The 16725-nt window shown below is 40.5% G+C and overlaps 2 protein-coding genes and 2 pseudogenes across 2 annotated transcripts; 3 read left to right on the top strand and 1 right to left on the bottom strand.

The window, feature by feature from the left end:
- Positions 1 to 6158: 6158 nt before the first annotated feature.
- LOC106747809 (prolyl 4-hydroxylase subunit alpha-2-like) lies at positions 6159 to 7307 on the top strand (the record flags this gene model as incomplete). Its single annotated transcript, XM_014625727.1, is given in 6 exon segments — positions 6159 to 6272; positions 6428 to 6555; positions 6557 to 6642; positions 6721 to 6808; positions 6865 to 6980; positions 7060 to 7307. Coding segments are annotated over 6 exon segments (576 nt in total), but the record flags the coding sequence as incomplete, so codon positions are not given.
- A 4721-nt stretch (positions 7308 to 12028) lies between these two features.
- On the top strand, positions 12029 to 13026 carry LOC106747810 (annotated as a pseudogene).
- LOC106747808 lies at positions 13003 to 14100 on the top strand (annotated as a pseudogene).
- Positions 14101 to 14430: 330 nt separating this feature from the next.
- Positions 14431 to 16517, bottom strand: LOC106747811 (nucleolin-like). The gene is made up of 3 exons (XM_014625728.1): positions 15107 to 16517; positions 14662 to 14993; positions 14431 to 14574 (listed from the first exon to the last, which is right to left on the bottom strand). Exons 1-3 carry the CDS (start codon positions 16515 to 16517, stop codon positions 14431 to 14433), a joined length of 1887 nt encoding a protein of 628 aa, XP_014481214.1.
- Positions 16518 to 16725: the final 208 nt, after the last annotated feature.

The following is a 16725-nucleotide window of genomic DNA, read 5'->3' as shown; positions in this document are numbered from 1 at the left end:
ATCATGAGATTGTTCGTCGCGTTTTACGTACAGGCGAAATATTCCAAAATCAACGATTGCCATCTATCGGGGCGATTTCGTTCGCAAAACTCTCGTACATTTTGGGATAAATTTGATAGGACTAGAGGGGAGCGTACATCGATTGATAAGCGACCAAAGGATTTCGGCCCTCCTCAAACCTGTCGGAGCTTATTCTACTTTAGTCCCTTTACCATCGAACTCCCCCCTCCCCCTCCCTCTACAATCTCGCTTCCCCTGCTTCCCTACGTGCGCGCTGCCTTACAGGAATTCGTTCGTTTCTACGCCCGTAGTAATTTCATTTCGTTCGCGAGCGGCTGGCTGGTTGCGTACGTATTACTCCCTGGGCCCGACAGAATTGTTTTTAGGAAATTGACTTTTCCACACGACAGAATGTCCCGCGGAGGAAAATCCACTGACGTTCCATTTAATGGCGCGCGGGCGTTTCCATTCCGAAAGGGATTTTCAACACGCCCTGTCAGGCTAATCTTACGCGGAGAAAAATGTCGTTTTATCGCTCCCGATAATCTCTCGCTCCGACCCATATAGTCCCTACATTTGGCTCGACAAGGAAATTCGTAACAATTGAGGGGGCCAATCGCGGCAAGTAATTGGATAAAGATGATGATATGTCTCAAATGAAACATCGAGCAAAAATGCTGTGGAAATCTTTTTATCGGAGCTTTCTCCCGAGCTACCTTGCAGATAGTATCGGTCGTTTAATCTGCGCCAGGTGACATTATACAGTCTCGTTCGCGTAAAGTGCCTTTTCATCAAAGAGTGCGCTGTTTTCCTGAAGCGAAATTTTAATCCTGTATTGTGATTCTACAATATATAAAGAGCTAGGATAGCAAAATATATTTCAACTGTAATAATATAATATAACTCTTATTTCGACGATGTCTAAAATTTCCGTTTTCGCTGTTTTAGCGTTAAAATAAGTTGTTGAAGGTAGCATGAAAAATCTGTAGAATTAAAGAGAGAAGTTAAAAAGTGTCGTCAAAGTTTTTTATCAAGGTTTTTATTAGGCCGTCTAAGTAAACTATCCTTAAAGGGATACTGCCGACGGGAAAGCGCTCTCATCTAAGTGGAATGAAAAATCTCAATAAATTCTTGACATTTAAATATAATATGGGAGCAATTATGTTTAAACGAGAATGCGAGAGGATATGTATGAAAGAGTAAGTCGTTACTATATCTGCGCAACGGCACTGTCGTTAAAAGTTACAAAATAGGCCTACCGATCGACTCGGGGAGACATCGTCGAAGGTATCGATACCATCGGCGCCGACACTCGGTGATTATAATAATACTCGACACATCTGTCAAAACACCGTGCCCTATGCACTTAGCTTTCGTACATTCACACGTGCCGATAACGCTCGCGTATCGTGCAAACAAAATCAACTGATTATCGCCATCGCATTTCTCGATGAATTTGATATCTATTCATCAGATTTGCCGCACCATTTCGACCGTGTAGCATCGACGCCGCTGTTGATTAGAGGCGTGTCGGAACGTTGCTCTACATAATGACGACGTTTTAACGAGACGCACGTGTTTATTGCCGGTAATCAACCGCGTTGCACGAATTATTTTTCTTCGGTCTCTCATCCCCTCCCGTTACGAGGATTAAATCGTTTAACGTGAAGAATCCGCTAAAAAATTAAGTTTCAACCGACCGGTCGTGCCATCGTTCTGTGCAAATAGCGCAGCGCGTACAAATTCTACGCCGCCAAGATACTGGAAATTCAGAGTGCGCGGCGAAACTTGGAAAAGCTTTTCCTCTTTTATCGGATATATTTCCTTTTTTCTTTTACAACGCGACGAATAATAAGAGCCGTGATATTTTTGCACACGTTCTTTTAATATTCAGTTGTCGGAGGGAGAACGCTGGGTGCCCGCCGTTAAAGGCGATAATGTTTTCACCTTATTGTCGTGCATTTTCCAATTTCTTTTGCAATCAGACGTCGTATTATTGTACGAGATTATTTCTTTTGATATATTCGCGTCGACATAGCGGTGTCCAACGAATGTCACGAAAACTGCGTGCTGCGGAATTAAAGCTCCGAAGAAACATTTATCGTAACACCGCAAACGAGCGACCCTGATACACAATGATCCATTCTTCAAATCATTCACTGATAGATTTAATTATATAAATTCACTGGCCGATTAATCATATAACACACACACACGTGCCAAGATCACGACGCGTCTCTTGAGAGACGAGACTCGCGCGACTGTCGCTAAATTACGGGAAATAATAAGATCTTTCCAACGTTTGTTGCGCAGTGACCTCAGAAAACGGAAATGGCACAACAATGACCTTTGTGACAATACTCTGATACCTGGACATGCTCCATCTGCTTCTGAGATAGTCACAATGAGACCACGAGAAGGGAGCTCACGGGCGTCGCGTGATAAATAGCACACTAGTCAGAAGGAGACGATGGAGGGAGAGGACCGCGAATGGACGGCGCAGAAACAAACGATATTGTTAAAACCGATATGACTACTTTCTTTCTTTTTTTCTTTTCTCTCTTTCTTCGTCTAGTGCATCTACACTGCTTCCGGTGTAGGGTCGTAAATTCCGCGTATTTGAATCCCATTTGCGTTCGTCACTGCCATCGATCGTTGACAGCAGCACGACGGCTGGTGAAACCGTTTTTTGGGAGTACACTGCCGCTGTGATTAGAATGAATGGTCTCGATAGTCTCGGACGAAAACTCCGAAAGTCGTAGGATTGTTAATTTATAGCGATGACCGTTAAGTTTTAAAGATAGGAGCGATTACGTAAGGTTTTTACGATCATATTATCGATATTTGATTTGTTACACGTAGATCCGCGATTTCTTCTCACTTTCTTTTTTTTCTTTTTTAATTTACAGGGACAGAACGAGGAGAAATATTACCGTGCGAACGAGTGCGTGAATTATATCACCGTGTAATTTCGTGAAAGTTTCAGTTTCGAAATGTGGCGGGGTGATTCCCTGGCGAACGGTTAACCTTCGCGCGCTTTAGGTGAAGCTCGTTTTTGTAAGTGGGTAGACGAGATAAAGGATCGTTGGATTCAATACTAATAGTTTATCGAGATCCCCAAACAAATAAAGCTTGTTTGGGGACCTCGATAAACTATTAGTATTGAATCCAACGATCCTTTATATCGTCTTACAAAAACGAGCTTCACCTAAAACGCGCGAAGGTTAACCAGGGAATCACCCCGCCACATTTCATCCCTGAAACTGAAACTTTCACGAAATTACGGTGGTATAATTCACGCACTTGTTCGCACGGTAATATTTGTATGTGTAAAGATAACCGAGATGAAATCAAATTTATCGCAATCAGATATAACTCACAGATTTTAGAGATACGATAGAAATATATTTCATCAAGTCGAACTCTCTTCTTGATTCAAAACTTAAGTCTCTTTAGTTTTAAGATCCGAGTCGTCACAATTATTGTTTCTGAATATTATACTACATTTTTCGTTAATGTAAATACTTATTTTTATAGAAGCATAATAAACTATTGCATTGTCTCTAGTTTTTTCTTTCAATGATCACTCCCGCGCTCCGCTGACGGCGGCTTTATTTTCCGGCAGTTTTCCGCATACTGTTGAAACTTTGTTTGCGCAGATCTGCGACGATCTTTCTTTCATAGATTCAAAAGGCGATGCCGCGAACCGTGCGAGCGAATGCCGTTAACATAGTCTTGCAAAATCCTCATCTACAAGAACCGTGCGGAATCTCGCGTAGATGATTTCCTTGAGTTTCGGATAGAACTCGTTTTTATAAATAGCGGGCTGAGATAAAATCGAATATCTCGCGGATTCGCCGGGGTGCTTTCGGGGATTTTGCAACAACCTCTTCGAGATTAAATTAAACTCGTTCACCGTAGGGTTCGTTAAGTTCAATGTAATTCGCAGTAGCGTGGAAAACAAGAAAAATGTAGAGTGCGTCCACCCGTACTCGCGGAATCCTTAAACCGCTCGTTATTTCTCGATGTACCATCGCTTCCACCGCTAAATTCGCTCGCTCTTATCGACAGTCTAAGCGTGAGCAACCGGCAGTCTTTCCGACGTGTTTGAAAACAGTATCTCGCAGACGTTTTCATTCCCCCGGCAGTTTCTTCGTTCGCCCAATCAGATCGAAGAATTTCCACGAGCGCGCATATCCGCCTGGTAGTCCCCTCCTCGCCGCCGACGCCGGTGACCGCGGCTCCTAAAATTCATTGCCCGAGGGTCTATAGCCCACAATTAACCCGAATCGAGATCTCTCTCTCTCTCTCTCTCTCTCTATACAGACTCCGGCGAAGTCTTAGAAGGAGCTAGCGGCGGTGCGAGCTCAAAGTTTGCACGACAAATACCGTCGCACACTCTCCGAACAACCCAGATAGGGGCGTACCGTCGAAACGTGTTTGTGTATATATGTGTATACGTGTGTATACATGTGTATACACACGAGGCTCTCGTAGTCGCGCGCGCGGTTGTGTGCAAGAGTGTACGTATCATGCGGTTGTAGCCCGGTTGGGTGTACCGTCTGTACACACACCATCAGTTCCTCCCTCAAACGCGACAAAGGAAACTCAGCCAACTGTCGTCGCCGTAACAAACGCCGGCTCTATCCTCCCCGCCGTCAAGCTTCGCGCGACCGCCTTTGTCTCGCTTCTCTCCACTGTTTGGCCCCCTGGGTCGTAAGTTCCGGTCTGTCTGTCCGTCTCTACGTTGAGACGAGAACCGAACAGAATACCCCGTCGAAGCCAGCTCGGTTGTACTCGTGGCGCTAAATTACGTCAAATGAGCTATTCAGAACTATCCGATTTTGATGTTAAGTATGAAATTAGCACTCCGTATTTTAATTGTTTTTTTTTTTCAATGTTAATCGCCGTAACTCTTTTTATGAATTTAAGAGTACTTCTATACTCTTCGAAAGAAAGCTGGAACTCTAATCAAAACTATCGAGAAATAATGAGGTGCTAACTTCACACGTCCAACTGCCACTTCAGTTCCATTTATCGCATACAATAGACAAATTAATGTACTATTCGACAGAGTTCGGGTGCTTTAACCAGGAAACCAGGAATATATCAACTTTCTATATCCATGTCAGTTTTTGTGTTCTTTTTCCATATATCATTATTTAATCGGAAATTCAAAAATCATTTTATATAATTGAAAGAGTAGTAAGGTAAAGTTTCACTGGCGACTCCCTTAGTTTATTTCCACTTCTCAGATCTTCATAATACGTTAAACGCCATTATCCTAAGGAGAGTTTCAGGCTCAAGGAAATATCCTGATAAAATTCCGCGCGTGACAAGCGGCGGGGGGTACGAAATTACCGATCTTGACACGTTTATATCCTGGCAATCGGGGAAAACAAGTTCTAGAAAGTGTGGAATTTCAGGGACGCTAGGTATAATTGCCTCTTTCTACTTTGTTACATTTTTTATATTTTTTATAAATACTTCTTCAATTCTTTAGCTATTATATTATACTAACGCAGATGCAATAAATTATATAGTATGAAGTGAGAAACTCAAGCTATTATTATCCATTACGCACGTTTAAGTGCAAAACGTGCAGCAGTTTTTGTATTACCAGTCCAACACGTGAGCACTATCTTTCGTATGACGTGCTTCTAATTTCAACGGACAAAATGTATTCAAACCGCAAACAAATGTACACCTTGCAACATATGATGCATTACAAAGCTTAAGTAGGAAGATCTGGTAGATTATGATGGAATATATCGTATAAGAAAGACGTCGTACATTGTCTTAATACGCGTATATATTAATATAATAATATCATATCAATAACGAACAATAGCGCGCGTATCCATATAAAATATATAACTATAGATGTTAGAATTTCCGACAGTTTTCAATTATAGTACCCACCAAAAACTGTTCGTCAGCTAAAAAATACTTACATGTATTACTTCGTTAATACATTCAGCTCTATTATATTATAATCGCAGACGATTGATAAAACATCAATAGTAAATGTATATACGTCATGAAAATACACCACTTGTGTAAAGGGACTAATAATTTAACCCTTTAGCTTGATAGGTAAAGAGTTAAAAAGTATTAAAAAGTATTAAGAAATCGTTGCGATCGCTTTATGCGAAAAGCATAATATCGCGCCGTTCGAGGAGGAGGCGATCTGGAACCCCCGGATAGTCGTTTATCACAACGTAATCTACGACGAGGAAATCGAGACGATTAAGCGTATGGCTCAACCTAGGGTAAATATACTCGGGAATAGTGCGCGAAAATTGTCTGTCGCGAAAATAGCGGGTTTCCCTCGCCATCGGTTTATAAACACGAAACGCGACGAAATTGCGGAGATTCTCCTGCGGGGTCCTGTGGAATAACGGCGATCTCGTTTCGTCTATACAGTTTAAGCCGCGCCACGGTGCAAAATTACAAGACCGGCGCCTTGGAGATAGCGAATTATCGGATCAGTAAGAGCTCTTGGCTCCGGGAACATGAGCACGTGGCGGCGGTGAGCAAGCGCGTAGAGCATGTCGGTCGAGACCACCGCCGAGGAGCTCCAGGTCGTCAACTACGGCATTGGCGGCCACTACGAGCCGCACTTTGGCTTCGCCAGGGTAAGTCGAACGATTCCATGCACGGAATCTCTCTCTCGCGATCACCACGGCTCGACGTCCATTTTTGTTTTCGCTTCCGTAGAAAAAAGAAACGAATACATTCAAGAGGCCTCGGGCAACAGAATCGCCACGGTGCTGTATTATGTAAGTGCTGTCCTCCGCGCGACTTCGTCGCGAGCTTGACCGAGCATTTCCCGTTATTTGCAGATGAGCGACGTCGAGCAAGGTGTGTTTTTACCGCTATCAACATCTCGCTCTGGCCGCGGAAGGGCAGTGCAGCGTTCTGGTACAAACCCAACGGTGAGACCAGACACGCCGCTTGCCCGGTACTTACGAAGTGGGGTACGTCAAATAAAAGCGAGCTCTGTTGTGTGCACTTGTGGCAACTTACATTCATTCGTTACTCTTTTTCGTGCTGCAGTCGCGAACAAGTGGCTACATGAGAGGGGCCAAGAATTCCCATAGACCCTGCACATTGGAAAACCAGGCGACGGACGAAGTGGTCAAGCATTGAACAGTGACTCCCGATCTTGACGGAAGATCAATCCGAAGAAACGCGTTTAACTAAGACACTCGGGACTCTCAGCTCTGACGAATCAGAAGAAGACGCTTCATCCAAGCGGCGACACGGGATTGTCGTTTGAGAGCGTCCGTCTCTGTCTGCGTGTAAAAAAGAGCGACCAGTGCAATTTAGCGTGAGTCGACATCGTCGACGAACGTTGTCGATGAGCGTTATCGGCACGATGTTGCGCGCGTTTAATACACATCGCAATTAAGGTAGTTGGTCCGTGACGTTGGCAAGTTAATAGTTAACACAAAGTTCGATAAATCTGTGCTAAATATTTATAAACATGATACATAGCTTTGACATTATAACAAGAGAATATCATATTTACATAATGTTGAAAAACTCATTAAGAAATAATTATTTTCCGCATTTTAACGTATGATACTTTCGGCTCGTCCGTGTTAAGCATATTGTTGTGAATATATCATATGTACCGATAGCATACATACAAAAGCACACTACTAAAAAAAAACGATTGCGATGTCGGAATTTTTTTGCATTTTTTGTATTTTTCACGTTTTTATTCTATCCTTAAAAAGATGTTTAAAGGAAAATATATACAATATTGCTAAATATTTGCAGGTTAGCGATCATATATTTCAACGGTTATCAGAAATTGTGTATTTTTACATACCAATTTCTGGAAAGCTAGACAATCTTATAACTTTTTTTATAGCATTTCTACAAATCTCTTTCGTCGTCTCTTCTCGTTTTCATTAAAACTGAATAGTTTGGTCGTTAGAATTAAAATTTAATTAATAATATCGAATAGAATTAATAATATCGAAAGTCGTTTTCGTACCTGTGATACGTGTAATAATACCAACTCCAATTATTTCAGCTTCGATATGGTCAATTTTTTTTTTTATTTTCTACGTGTGTAGATTGGCGTTTCGATTAATATACTGTTGACATTTGAGAAGAAAATAAAATTTACGGACTAACTACCTTAAAAACCTCATGTACCGTACGAGACTAATTTTACTTTCTGCTCCACCGCTGAAGGGAAAGGGGGGGAGGGGCGAATCCATTACGACAGCGAATTAATGTTTCCATAATCTTCGAGAATATATCAGAGCAGCCGACCAGCCAGTCAACCGGCCGCGGCGAGTTAAAACTACCGCGAGAGGCGAATATCCAAACAAGATTAATCGGCCGCTTTGTTTCCCGTACGCTTTTCCCTTTAAAAGCACAAAGCCCCATAAAATAGAGATTACTGCCGCTCGAAACGCGACAACTGTAGTAACAAAGTTACTCTTTACGGAACGGCCAAACACACGCGTTTTTTGTTTCGCTGCGTCTGCTGCGTCATCTTGCCCGCTTGCTACGAATGTTAACGTAGAATTTCGGTTTGATGTGTGAGCGCCGCGGCGAATATGAAAGCGTCGAGGATGAAAGAACCGGGTCTGTTCAACGCTGTAACTTTCGCTCGCGGAAAGAAAGAGAGAGAGAGAGAGAGAGGGGGGGGGGCGGAAAGGAGAACGCGATTTTCAAATGGGCTTTTCGCGATGAAGAAGAACGAATTTCCTCGTTCGCGTTACTTTAGAGATGTCTACGGAGGACATGGCCGATACGTTAAGATATTACTAAACGTCATAGCCGAAGCAATAATAAATTGCGCACGTTCTGGCCAGTCTCCTCTTATCGTAAATTATAGCGTGAACATGTAGAACAGCGCGAAGAGCACGATATCTAACCGTTATTATTAGCCCGTAGAGAGATTAATCGTAACTTGAGGTCAACCCGCCGACTTTTATCGTGCGATAATGAGGCCGAGGTCCTTCTCTCGACGGAATGATCGCCGGTTACCAGCGTCGGGAGTGTAAATAGCGGTGGTCCCGTAATAACGGTCCGCCTATCGGACCGTATACGAATGCAACGGTGTGTGTAAAAATAGAAGGGATGTGTCTGCGTCTCTCAACGGAGCGGTGTGATGTGTAGGTATAGTCGAGGATAAGTGACGTCGTATTTAAGACCGCTCAATCGCAGCGGTGCTCAAACAGCTGCTTCTGAAAATCCAAGGCGATTCCGATAACTACGGACTTCGCGAGCCGCGTTGTTATGAACTGTGTGCGCGCGTTGAACGTGATAAAAAGGTGATAAACGCGATCGAGGGTTTGAGAAACCGCTACTCGATCGTCGGATTCCCAAGGTCGCGAGTGAAATTTGAAATATCGCGAATCGATACACGAGGATACGAAACATCGCTCGCGATCGAAATTTCAGTGACGACGACTGAAGAAGAAAGACTGGTTAATCGATCGGCACAGCCGCCGCCGCGCGTGTGTTTCTAAAACTACGCTGTGTACGTTTTTGTACCGAATACTTTTATCCGATTGAAGATACATTATTATCGTAGGAACTATATTTATTATCGGATTAAACTAACCGACTAATCCATCTCGCATATCCTGCACTCGCGCGTTGATTAAACATGTAATCCGATTACGATTGAATCGTTAGACGTCGAAAAGTCGTTGCAACTATAGCAATCCTACACGTATCTATCCACTACTTTCCGTTTTCGCTGAGGACACGAAGGTGGTGATTTTATCGGTTCGTGTCAATCCAATATCTTTACAACAGACACATTTGTTATGAATATACTTTTCCGGAAACTGATTCGTTTTAAGTTGTAAGACGGGAACGTTGAGTAAATAATAATTTAGATCGGAGTTATACTTTTTTATTGAGAAACAAGTATCGATTGAAAGGTAATAACGAAAAGAAGATTACATCAATGAGTCTCACGCATGATACACTATTTAGATAAATTTTGTAAAATATATTTTATACGAATAATTTTTTATACATATTTTGCGAAATATCACGTCGTCTCTAAATATGTCATTTATAGAACGATTACTAAAACGGGGCGGAAAGCAAAGTAACAATGACGAAAAATGCAAAGACGAAATTCCAATCGCCTTATTAAATGCGTGCGACTGATATCATCTATCTAACTGTGATTACTATCGTTTTGTTAAACTAAAGAAAATAAATAAAATGAGATTCATCGTAAAAATATATCTAAAGTCCCCACGGAGCACATTATTACAATTTATCGCGGTTGTAATTGTTTATTGCCGCATTGTTTTATCGAATTCGGTTTAAAATTGAAATAATTTATTTCTGAGATACAACTGTGACATGCAATAAATATTTGCACTCAATTTCTAAAAAATCTCATTTTCTGCAGAAATATATTCTCTTTCTTTATTCTTAATATACGAGGGCAGTCCGATAAGTACTTAGCCTACAAAAGAAAAACGAAAATTTTGGAAAAGTGGCGATTTATTTCTCAACATAGTCTCCTTTTAGCTCGATACACTTGACCCAGCGATGCTCCAACTTCTTTAACCCATCTGAAAAATACGTTTTCTCGAAGTCTGCAAAGTAGGCCTCCGTGGCGGCGATGACCTCCTCATTCGGCCAAATTGGTCGAATTGGACTACGAACTGCTGCCCCATCCACCGTATTCTCCAGATTTGGCCCCGTGCGACTTTTTTTTGTTTCCAAACTTGAAAAAGTCACTCGCCGGGCAGAAATTTGAGTCGAATGAGGAGGTCATCGCCGCCACGGAGGCCTTTGCAGACTTCGAGAAAACGTATTTTTCAGATGGGTTAAAGAAGTTGGAGCATCGCTGGGTCAAGTGTATCGAGCTAAAAGGAGACTATGTTGAGAAATAAATCGCCACTTTTCCAAAATTTTCGTTTTTCTTTTGTAGGCTAAGTATTTATCGGACCGCCCTCGTATGTATAAGCGTCATGTTTGTTTTTTATTTTACATATTCCATTTTGAAGTGTGAATTTAAAATAGTCTTATCCTCAGAATTTTTATTTTTAAAGGATGCTATTTAGACCCTTTGTTGCATTATTAGGCCCGTTATTGTAATTATTAATTGTAGTTCCAAAGTCTCCGCTGCGAGCCACCACTATCCGTCCTGATAATTCGGGATCGTAGTACAACTCAACGATAAATCAGACTTGTTTCACTTTTTTCAAATAGTACAACTCGATGACTGAGCAATCTCGCTCTTTCCATTATATAAATACATAGCCCAAATTCAACGGGCTGACGTAACTTTAGAAAAAATGATAAGTTAGTTCAAAAAACATTGCAAAGCTTGAAGCTTCTAGTTTTCAGGCATATTTAGTTTTACATAAAAAAATTTATTTTTATTAGAAATAATAAATAATGCCTTTAAAAAGGATATTTCAAAGTTTCTATTTACCGTTTGGTAAACGTTATACAGCAATTTATTCGCCTTTAAGCGAAAGAATGCTTTTTACTTCAACGTAGGATAATTTTTTCCAAAGCATCTCATTATCGCCATTTTTGCCAAAATTGCAATCCATTGAATTTTTTCGTGATAGTCAATTTTTCGTGATAGTTGGAAATGTTTCTCTAAATTTTGTACATTGTCTATGTCAGATTTTTTTATTTTCAAGTAATACGATTTAATATCAGGATAAACAATGCCCGCTTATTATATGTTATTACGTTAACATTTAAAGGCTGCTCTCTCAGGCTTTTCTCTTTGCAATTCAAAGAATGTGTGACATGCGCGATATATATAAAAAAAAGTACAACCTGCCACTTCACTTCGATGAGATTAGGTTAGGTTATTCCATGCATCTGAAGACTGAATTGATGAAGCACGAATAAGATTTATGAGTCAAGTCATATACATGGAATAAATTGCGACTTGCCGTAAAAAGGCAGAAAATGTAAGATCAAGCATCGTTATGTATTAAATACCGTTATATAATATGATAAAACAGAATATATAGAGTACTTTGAGGTTAAGATCCTTCTAGTCCATGCGACACCGGTTCCACTGGTTGCATGTATTTTATCGTAGAAATAAGATTCGTTCGAATCGATGATGTCCGCCACAATGATTATCCGTGTTAGCCGATTTGCTTCCCAAATGCGAGGTAAAGGGCTCGATGACTATATCAAAGATACGCAATCAGGCACAATTGCACCCAGGCCAGTCGCAAGGTATTAGAACGCCTCAACGACCGAAGCAGTGTGAGCGGCAATGAGACGTCCGACTTCCTTCGAGGATTAATCACGAATGACATGAAGCACCTGGGAGAAGGTGCCTTTAACATCTACACCCTGAACGTTAGAGGCAGGATGATGTACGACGTACGTATAATGTACAAGAACGAAGAGAGCAACTCGTACTATATAGAATATGCGACTCGCAGGTCGCCGGATCTTTGCAGAAGCACCTTTATCGCGTGAAGCGGAAGATAGACGTGGAGCATGTAGGCGACGGAACTCAACGTCTGGACGATGTTCGATTCGAGTAACCGCTTCGAACCACGGTGGACGAGAAGGGCAAACGCAAACTGGAAGGGATGATCTTTCCGTGCGGCACGCTGAATAATAAAGCCATCAAATTCATCGACAACATTATGATCTACGAGGATCTCCAGGTTACCCGATCTGAGTCTGAGGATTCTAGCCGAGTCGCGGATCGGAACGATCACTTGGACAACGACGTGAGAACCCGTGTTTCCCGTCGGAGAACAGCTATAGAGCGTTTCGGTATAAGCTGGGTGTGCACGACCTGCCACCTGGGAAGGCGTTGAAGATCAACTGCGATTATCTGCACGGCGTCAGCTTCCACAAGGATTGCTACATCGGTCAGGAATTAACGACGCCGCACGTACCACACACCGGGGTGGTGGAGGAAACGATGCCCTTGGCGTTCGAGAACGTCGCGGATAAGCCGCTCGATGAAAAGATCAGGCCGGTAATGCGGTGGGGAAGTTCGGCTTGATGTGTATCAACGAGTCTCTCAGCGCTCACCGATTGAATGTGGCGGGCGTGATGAAACCCGCTTGGTGGCCTCAAGAGTCTCGGAAGGAGACTCTGCCAAAGATACATAGTGACACGAGAATCGTCGTGAATATATCGACGGACTGTCGTAAAAGATGGGGAATCCAGATATTTGCATACGTGAAATTGTGATATACGCATGTGGAATGAAATAATTAAAGTAAAATGTAAAAAAAGAAATGTGTCGCGATATATTGTAACAGAGAACCGACAGAACTCTGATACAGCCGATTCTACTTGTTAATTTGTAGGTTGGAAGCTGATGAGACCACAAGTGAAGCCGATATCGGCAAACAGAACGATAAGGCAGCTGGTTTACTCAGAAGAATGTTACATTATGAAAGATCCATTCAGTTTACCCAACAGGGGTGAAGGTCCTCGGCGGTGAGATTGTAGCGCGTGGTGTGCTTAACACATTGACAGCCGGCGATCTAAGAGACGTTTAAAGCCTGAGCGCCGGCCTTATTCGCTTGTTTCTGATCACTGAATAGCCAAAAAAAATATTTAAAACATTATATACTTTCGTAAAATAGTACGTTTTATTTGCATATTCGTCACATACAATTTAACGGTAATTAAAAATATAAACAAAATTGAAATTTTTAATTTATAATTATAAAAAAAATACAGTTTCTCATTTCATGGTGGATTATTACATATATATAACGTAAACAGAAAACAAAAGTTTTAATATTTAAGGCAAGTGTGGTATTTCTCGAAACATTGTCCAAGATGTAAAGGTACTAAGCATTCAGCACACATAAAGTTACTCTCGCTTCTTTTTATTGTCGCAGCTACTCAAGCGACAGACTCAGAAAACCGCGCTTTCGCGGGGCTGGCGCTCAAGCGACAGACTCAGAAACCCGCGTTTTCGCGGGGCCGGCTGTCAATGTGTTAAGCTGCGGTATATTTTACGCGAAACGGTTTTGCCCGCGTTCTCAGAATCACGCGGAACTTACCGATCCAATTGCACGGCAAGATCAGCAATTTGTCAACGAAACAAGCGGATTATTAAAGATCACACAACATATCGTTGAATATGGCGCTATTGTTGTAATTTATTACACTGCATCAGCAGTACATGTTACGTTCTATATCAACAATAAAAAAAAAGTGAACTTATTAGAATTCGCTTATATACATTAAGCGTTCATACTTGACAGACCATCTCCTGTCGGAAATTGAATATCATACTCTTCATAACCGCGTATCAATGTATTCATTATCTTAAATAAACATGAAACAAAGTACGATTTCAAGTTTTAACGTCTTATAGTATAACTTTCTAACGAGGAAAAAAATTATCATAGTACTAATTATTAATTCAATTAAGATACGTTATTAACTCAAGCTTTTTCTTTTTTCAGTTTAGCCATGAGGCTTGCCGCCTGCCATCTCTTTCTTCTTCTTGTTTTTCACGTCGGCTTTCTGAAAACACTTGGAGACTTTTCCCTCGGGTCTCTCATTATCTCTTTGTGGCTTTTTTCCCTTAACTTTCCTTTCATCTTCGATCTGTACGAGATAATACTATGTTAGCTCACACATAATGACAAGTCGAATTTTAATATAAAGAATACAAAAAGAAAGAAATGTACTTACTGGACGTACTACAGCTTCTTGTGAGTTCTTTTTAAATTTTTTTGATGGCCTATTATCGTGGCTTTTATTCGATATGAATCGTTTCTCTCTTTTTCCCTGATTTCTTGGGCTTTGCGATTTCTCTAATTTATCCTCACATGGCTGTACTCTTACCAGTCGATTATCAATTTCAGTACCATTTAATTTTAGAGCCAACGCTACAGCATCTTCAGATTTGAAATTAATGTAACCAAATCCTTTTGTTTGCCCCGTTAAATGATCGCACATTAACCGCACAGATTTTATTTCCCCGCATTTACCAAAGTATTCCCAGACAGAGTTGATGTTGATACCTAAAGTTTTCTCAATTTAATAACAATCAACTTGTGTATGCTATAAGTAGAATTTTCATATTAATTAATATACAGTATATTTTCATATAAACTAAATATTTTGTTATACATACCAAATTTCAAATTTCCTATAAATATGGCTTTTTTCTTATCGTATGTCTCTTGTTCTGATTTAGCGACAATTTTCACATTTACGTAATTTCCTTCGAATTTCTTTGCATTCATACAAAGTGCTTTATTTGCAGATTCTTGGGATTTATAATTAATAAACGCTACAACACTAATTGCTTTTGGATGAGTATCTTGTGTTATAGCAGCAACTTTCTTGGACAGTTTTAATTTCGTCGGCAAGGTATTTCTAAAACGTATATTATAAATAGGTCCATATCGACCAAATACTTTCTTCAGAGCTGCTTCTTTTGTTTCTTTTGAAATATTGTCCACGAAAATAGTTCTTTTATCAATCTCTTCTTGTTCTTCAGGAGATAATGGTTTATTCTCTATTTGTTTATTTTTCTTAGAGACATCTTTACCATTAAAAGTTTTAACTGCTTTCTCTTTTCCAGCTTTTACTTGTACACCTTTTACAGCACTATCATCTTCTTCATCACTAATATCATCATCTTCTTCATTAAAATCCTCATCATCGTCGTCATCTGTCATACTTTTTCCTAGAAGTGATTTTAAGCCAAGTGCTTTTTTCTCATCTTCTTCCTCATCATTCTCGTCTTCATCCTCATCATCATCCTCGTCTTCATCCTCGTCTTCATCCTCATCATCATTTTCGTCTTCATCCTCATCATCTTCCTCGTCGTCGTCGTCATCATCATCATCAACCTTATCCTTACTTACTTCCAAATTCTGATCTTTGGCATTTGATTTTATGCCTTTAAATATTTGTACACCTTTGTGTTCAACTGTTTCCTCCTCATCATCTATATCACTATTATCATCACCATCATCATCTTCTTCGCTTTCTTCATCTTTTTCCTCATCCTTTTGCTCTTCTTTTTCATCTTCAAAATTTTCATCATCTATACCTGAATCCTCTGCTAAACTTGCTCCAAAGATATCCGGAACATCAATATCAGATCCTTCTTTATCCTCAGATACTTCATCCATCATACTGATTTCTTCTTGTGGTATAATTCCCTCATTAATGTCAGAATCATACTCAGAGTTAACTTCTAACTCTTTTTTTGTGAAATTAGTTTTTTTATTGCCTTGATTCTTTTGTGACTTACTCGTAGCTTGCTTTTCCTTTGAAATATTTTGTTTCCCCTTGGGAGAATTTTCTCTTTCCTCCAACTGTTTCAATTTTTTTTTAGGTGAATCCTGATTATTCTTTACACCTATATTTTTCTGGAACTTTTTCCGTGGAGCTATATTCTTATTCCGTCCTTTCATATTGTCTACCAAGGCCACTTTGCCTGCGGGTGTGTTTTTAAATTTAGGTTTCTTATCTTTTTTCGTAGAACCATTTTTTATCCCATGTAATGATCGTTTTGTAATTTGGCTTGCCATATTCCGTCCCGATGCTTCACCCATTCTTCACAAGAACCTAGTAGAGACTGTAATTACAAGTAACAAACTATAAGAATTTATCAATGTATAGGAAAAAGCAGAGAATGAACAATTTTCAGGAGATAAAACTTAAAACACACAATGTGTTTGCACTATTGATTACTTCTCGCAATAAACTCGCTATCAAATCCATAATATCGGAAAAGAC

The sequence above is a fragment of the Dinoponera quadriceps genome, unplaced genomic scaffold, assembly GCF_001313825.1.
Source record: "Dinoponera quadriceps isolate SergipeBrazil2010 unplaced genomic scaffold, ASM131382v1 scaffold2474, whole genome shotgun sequence".
NCBI lineage: Eukaryota > Metazoa > Arthropoda > Insecta > Hymenoptera > Formicidae > Dinoponera > Dinoponera quadriceps.
This window is presented reverse-complemented; position numbering and strand designations above follow the sequence as displayed.

Coding starts and splice junctions, on each gene's coding strand:
- LOC106747811 (XM_014625728.1), bottom strand. CDS start 16,517: ATGGCAAGCCAAATTACAAAACGATCATTACATGGGATAAAAAATGGT. Junction 14,994..15,106: donor TATAGGAAATTTGAAATTTG/GTATGTATAACA, acceptor AGAAAACTTTAG/GTATCAACATCAACTCTGTC. Junction 14,575..14,661: donor AAGAAGCTGTAGTACGTCCA/GTAAGTACATTT, acceptor TATCTCGTACAG/ATCGAAGATGAAAGGAAAGT.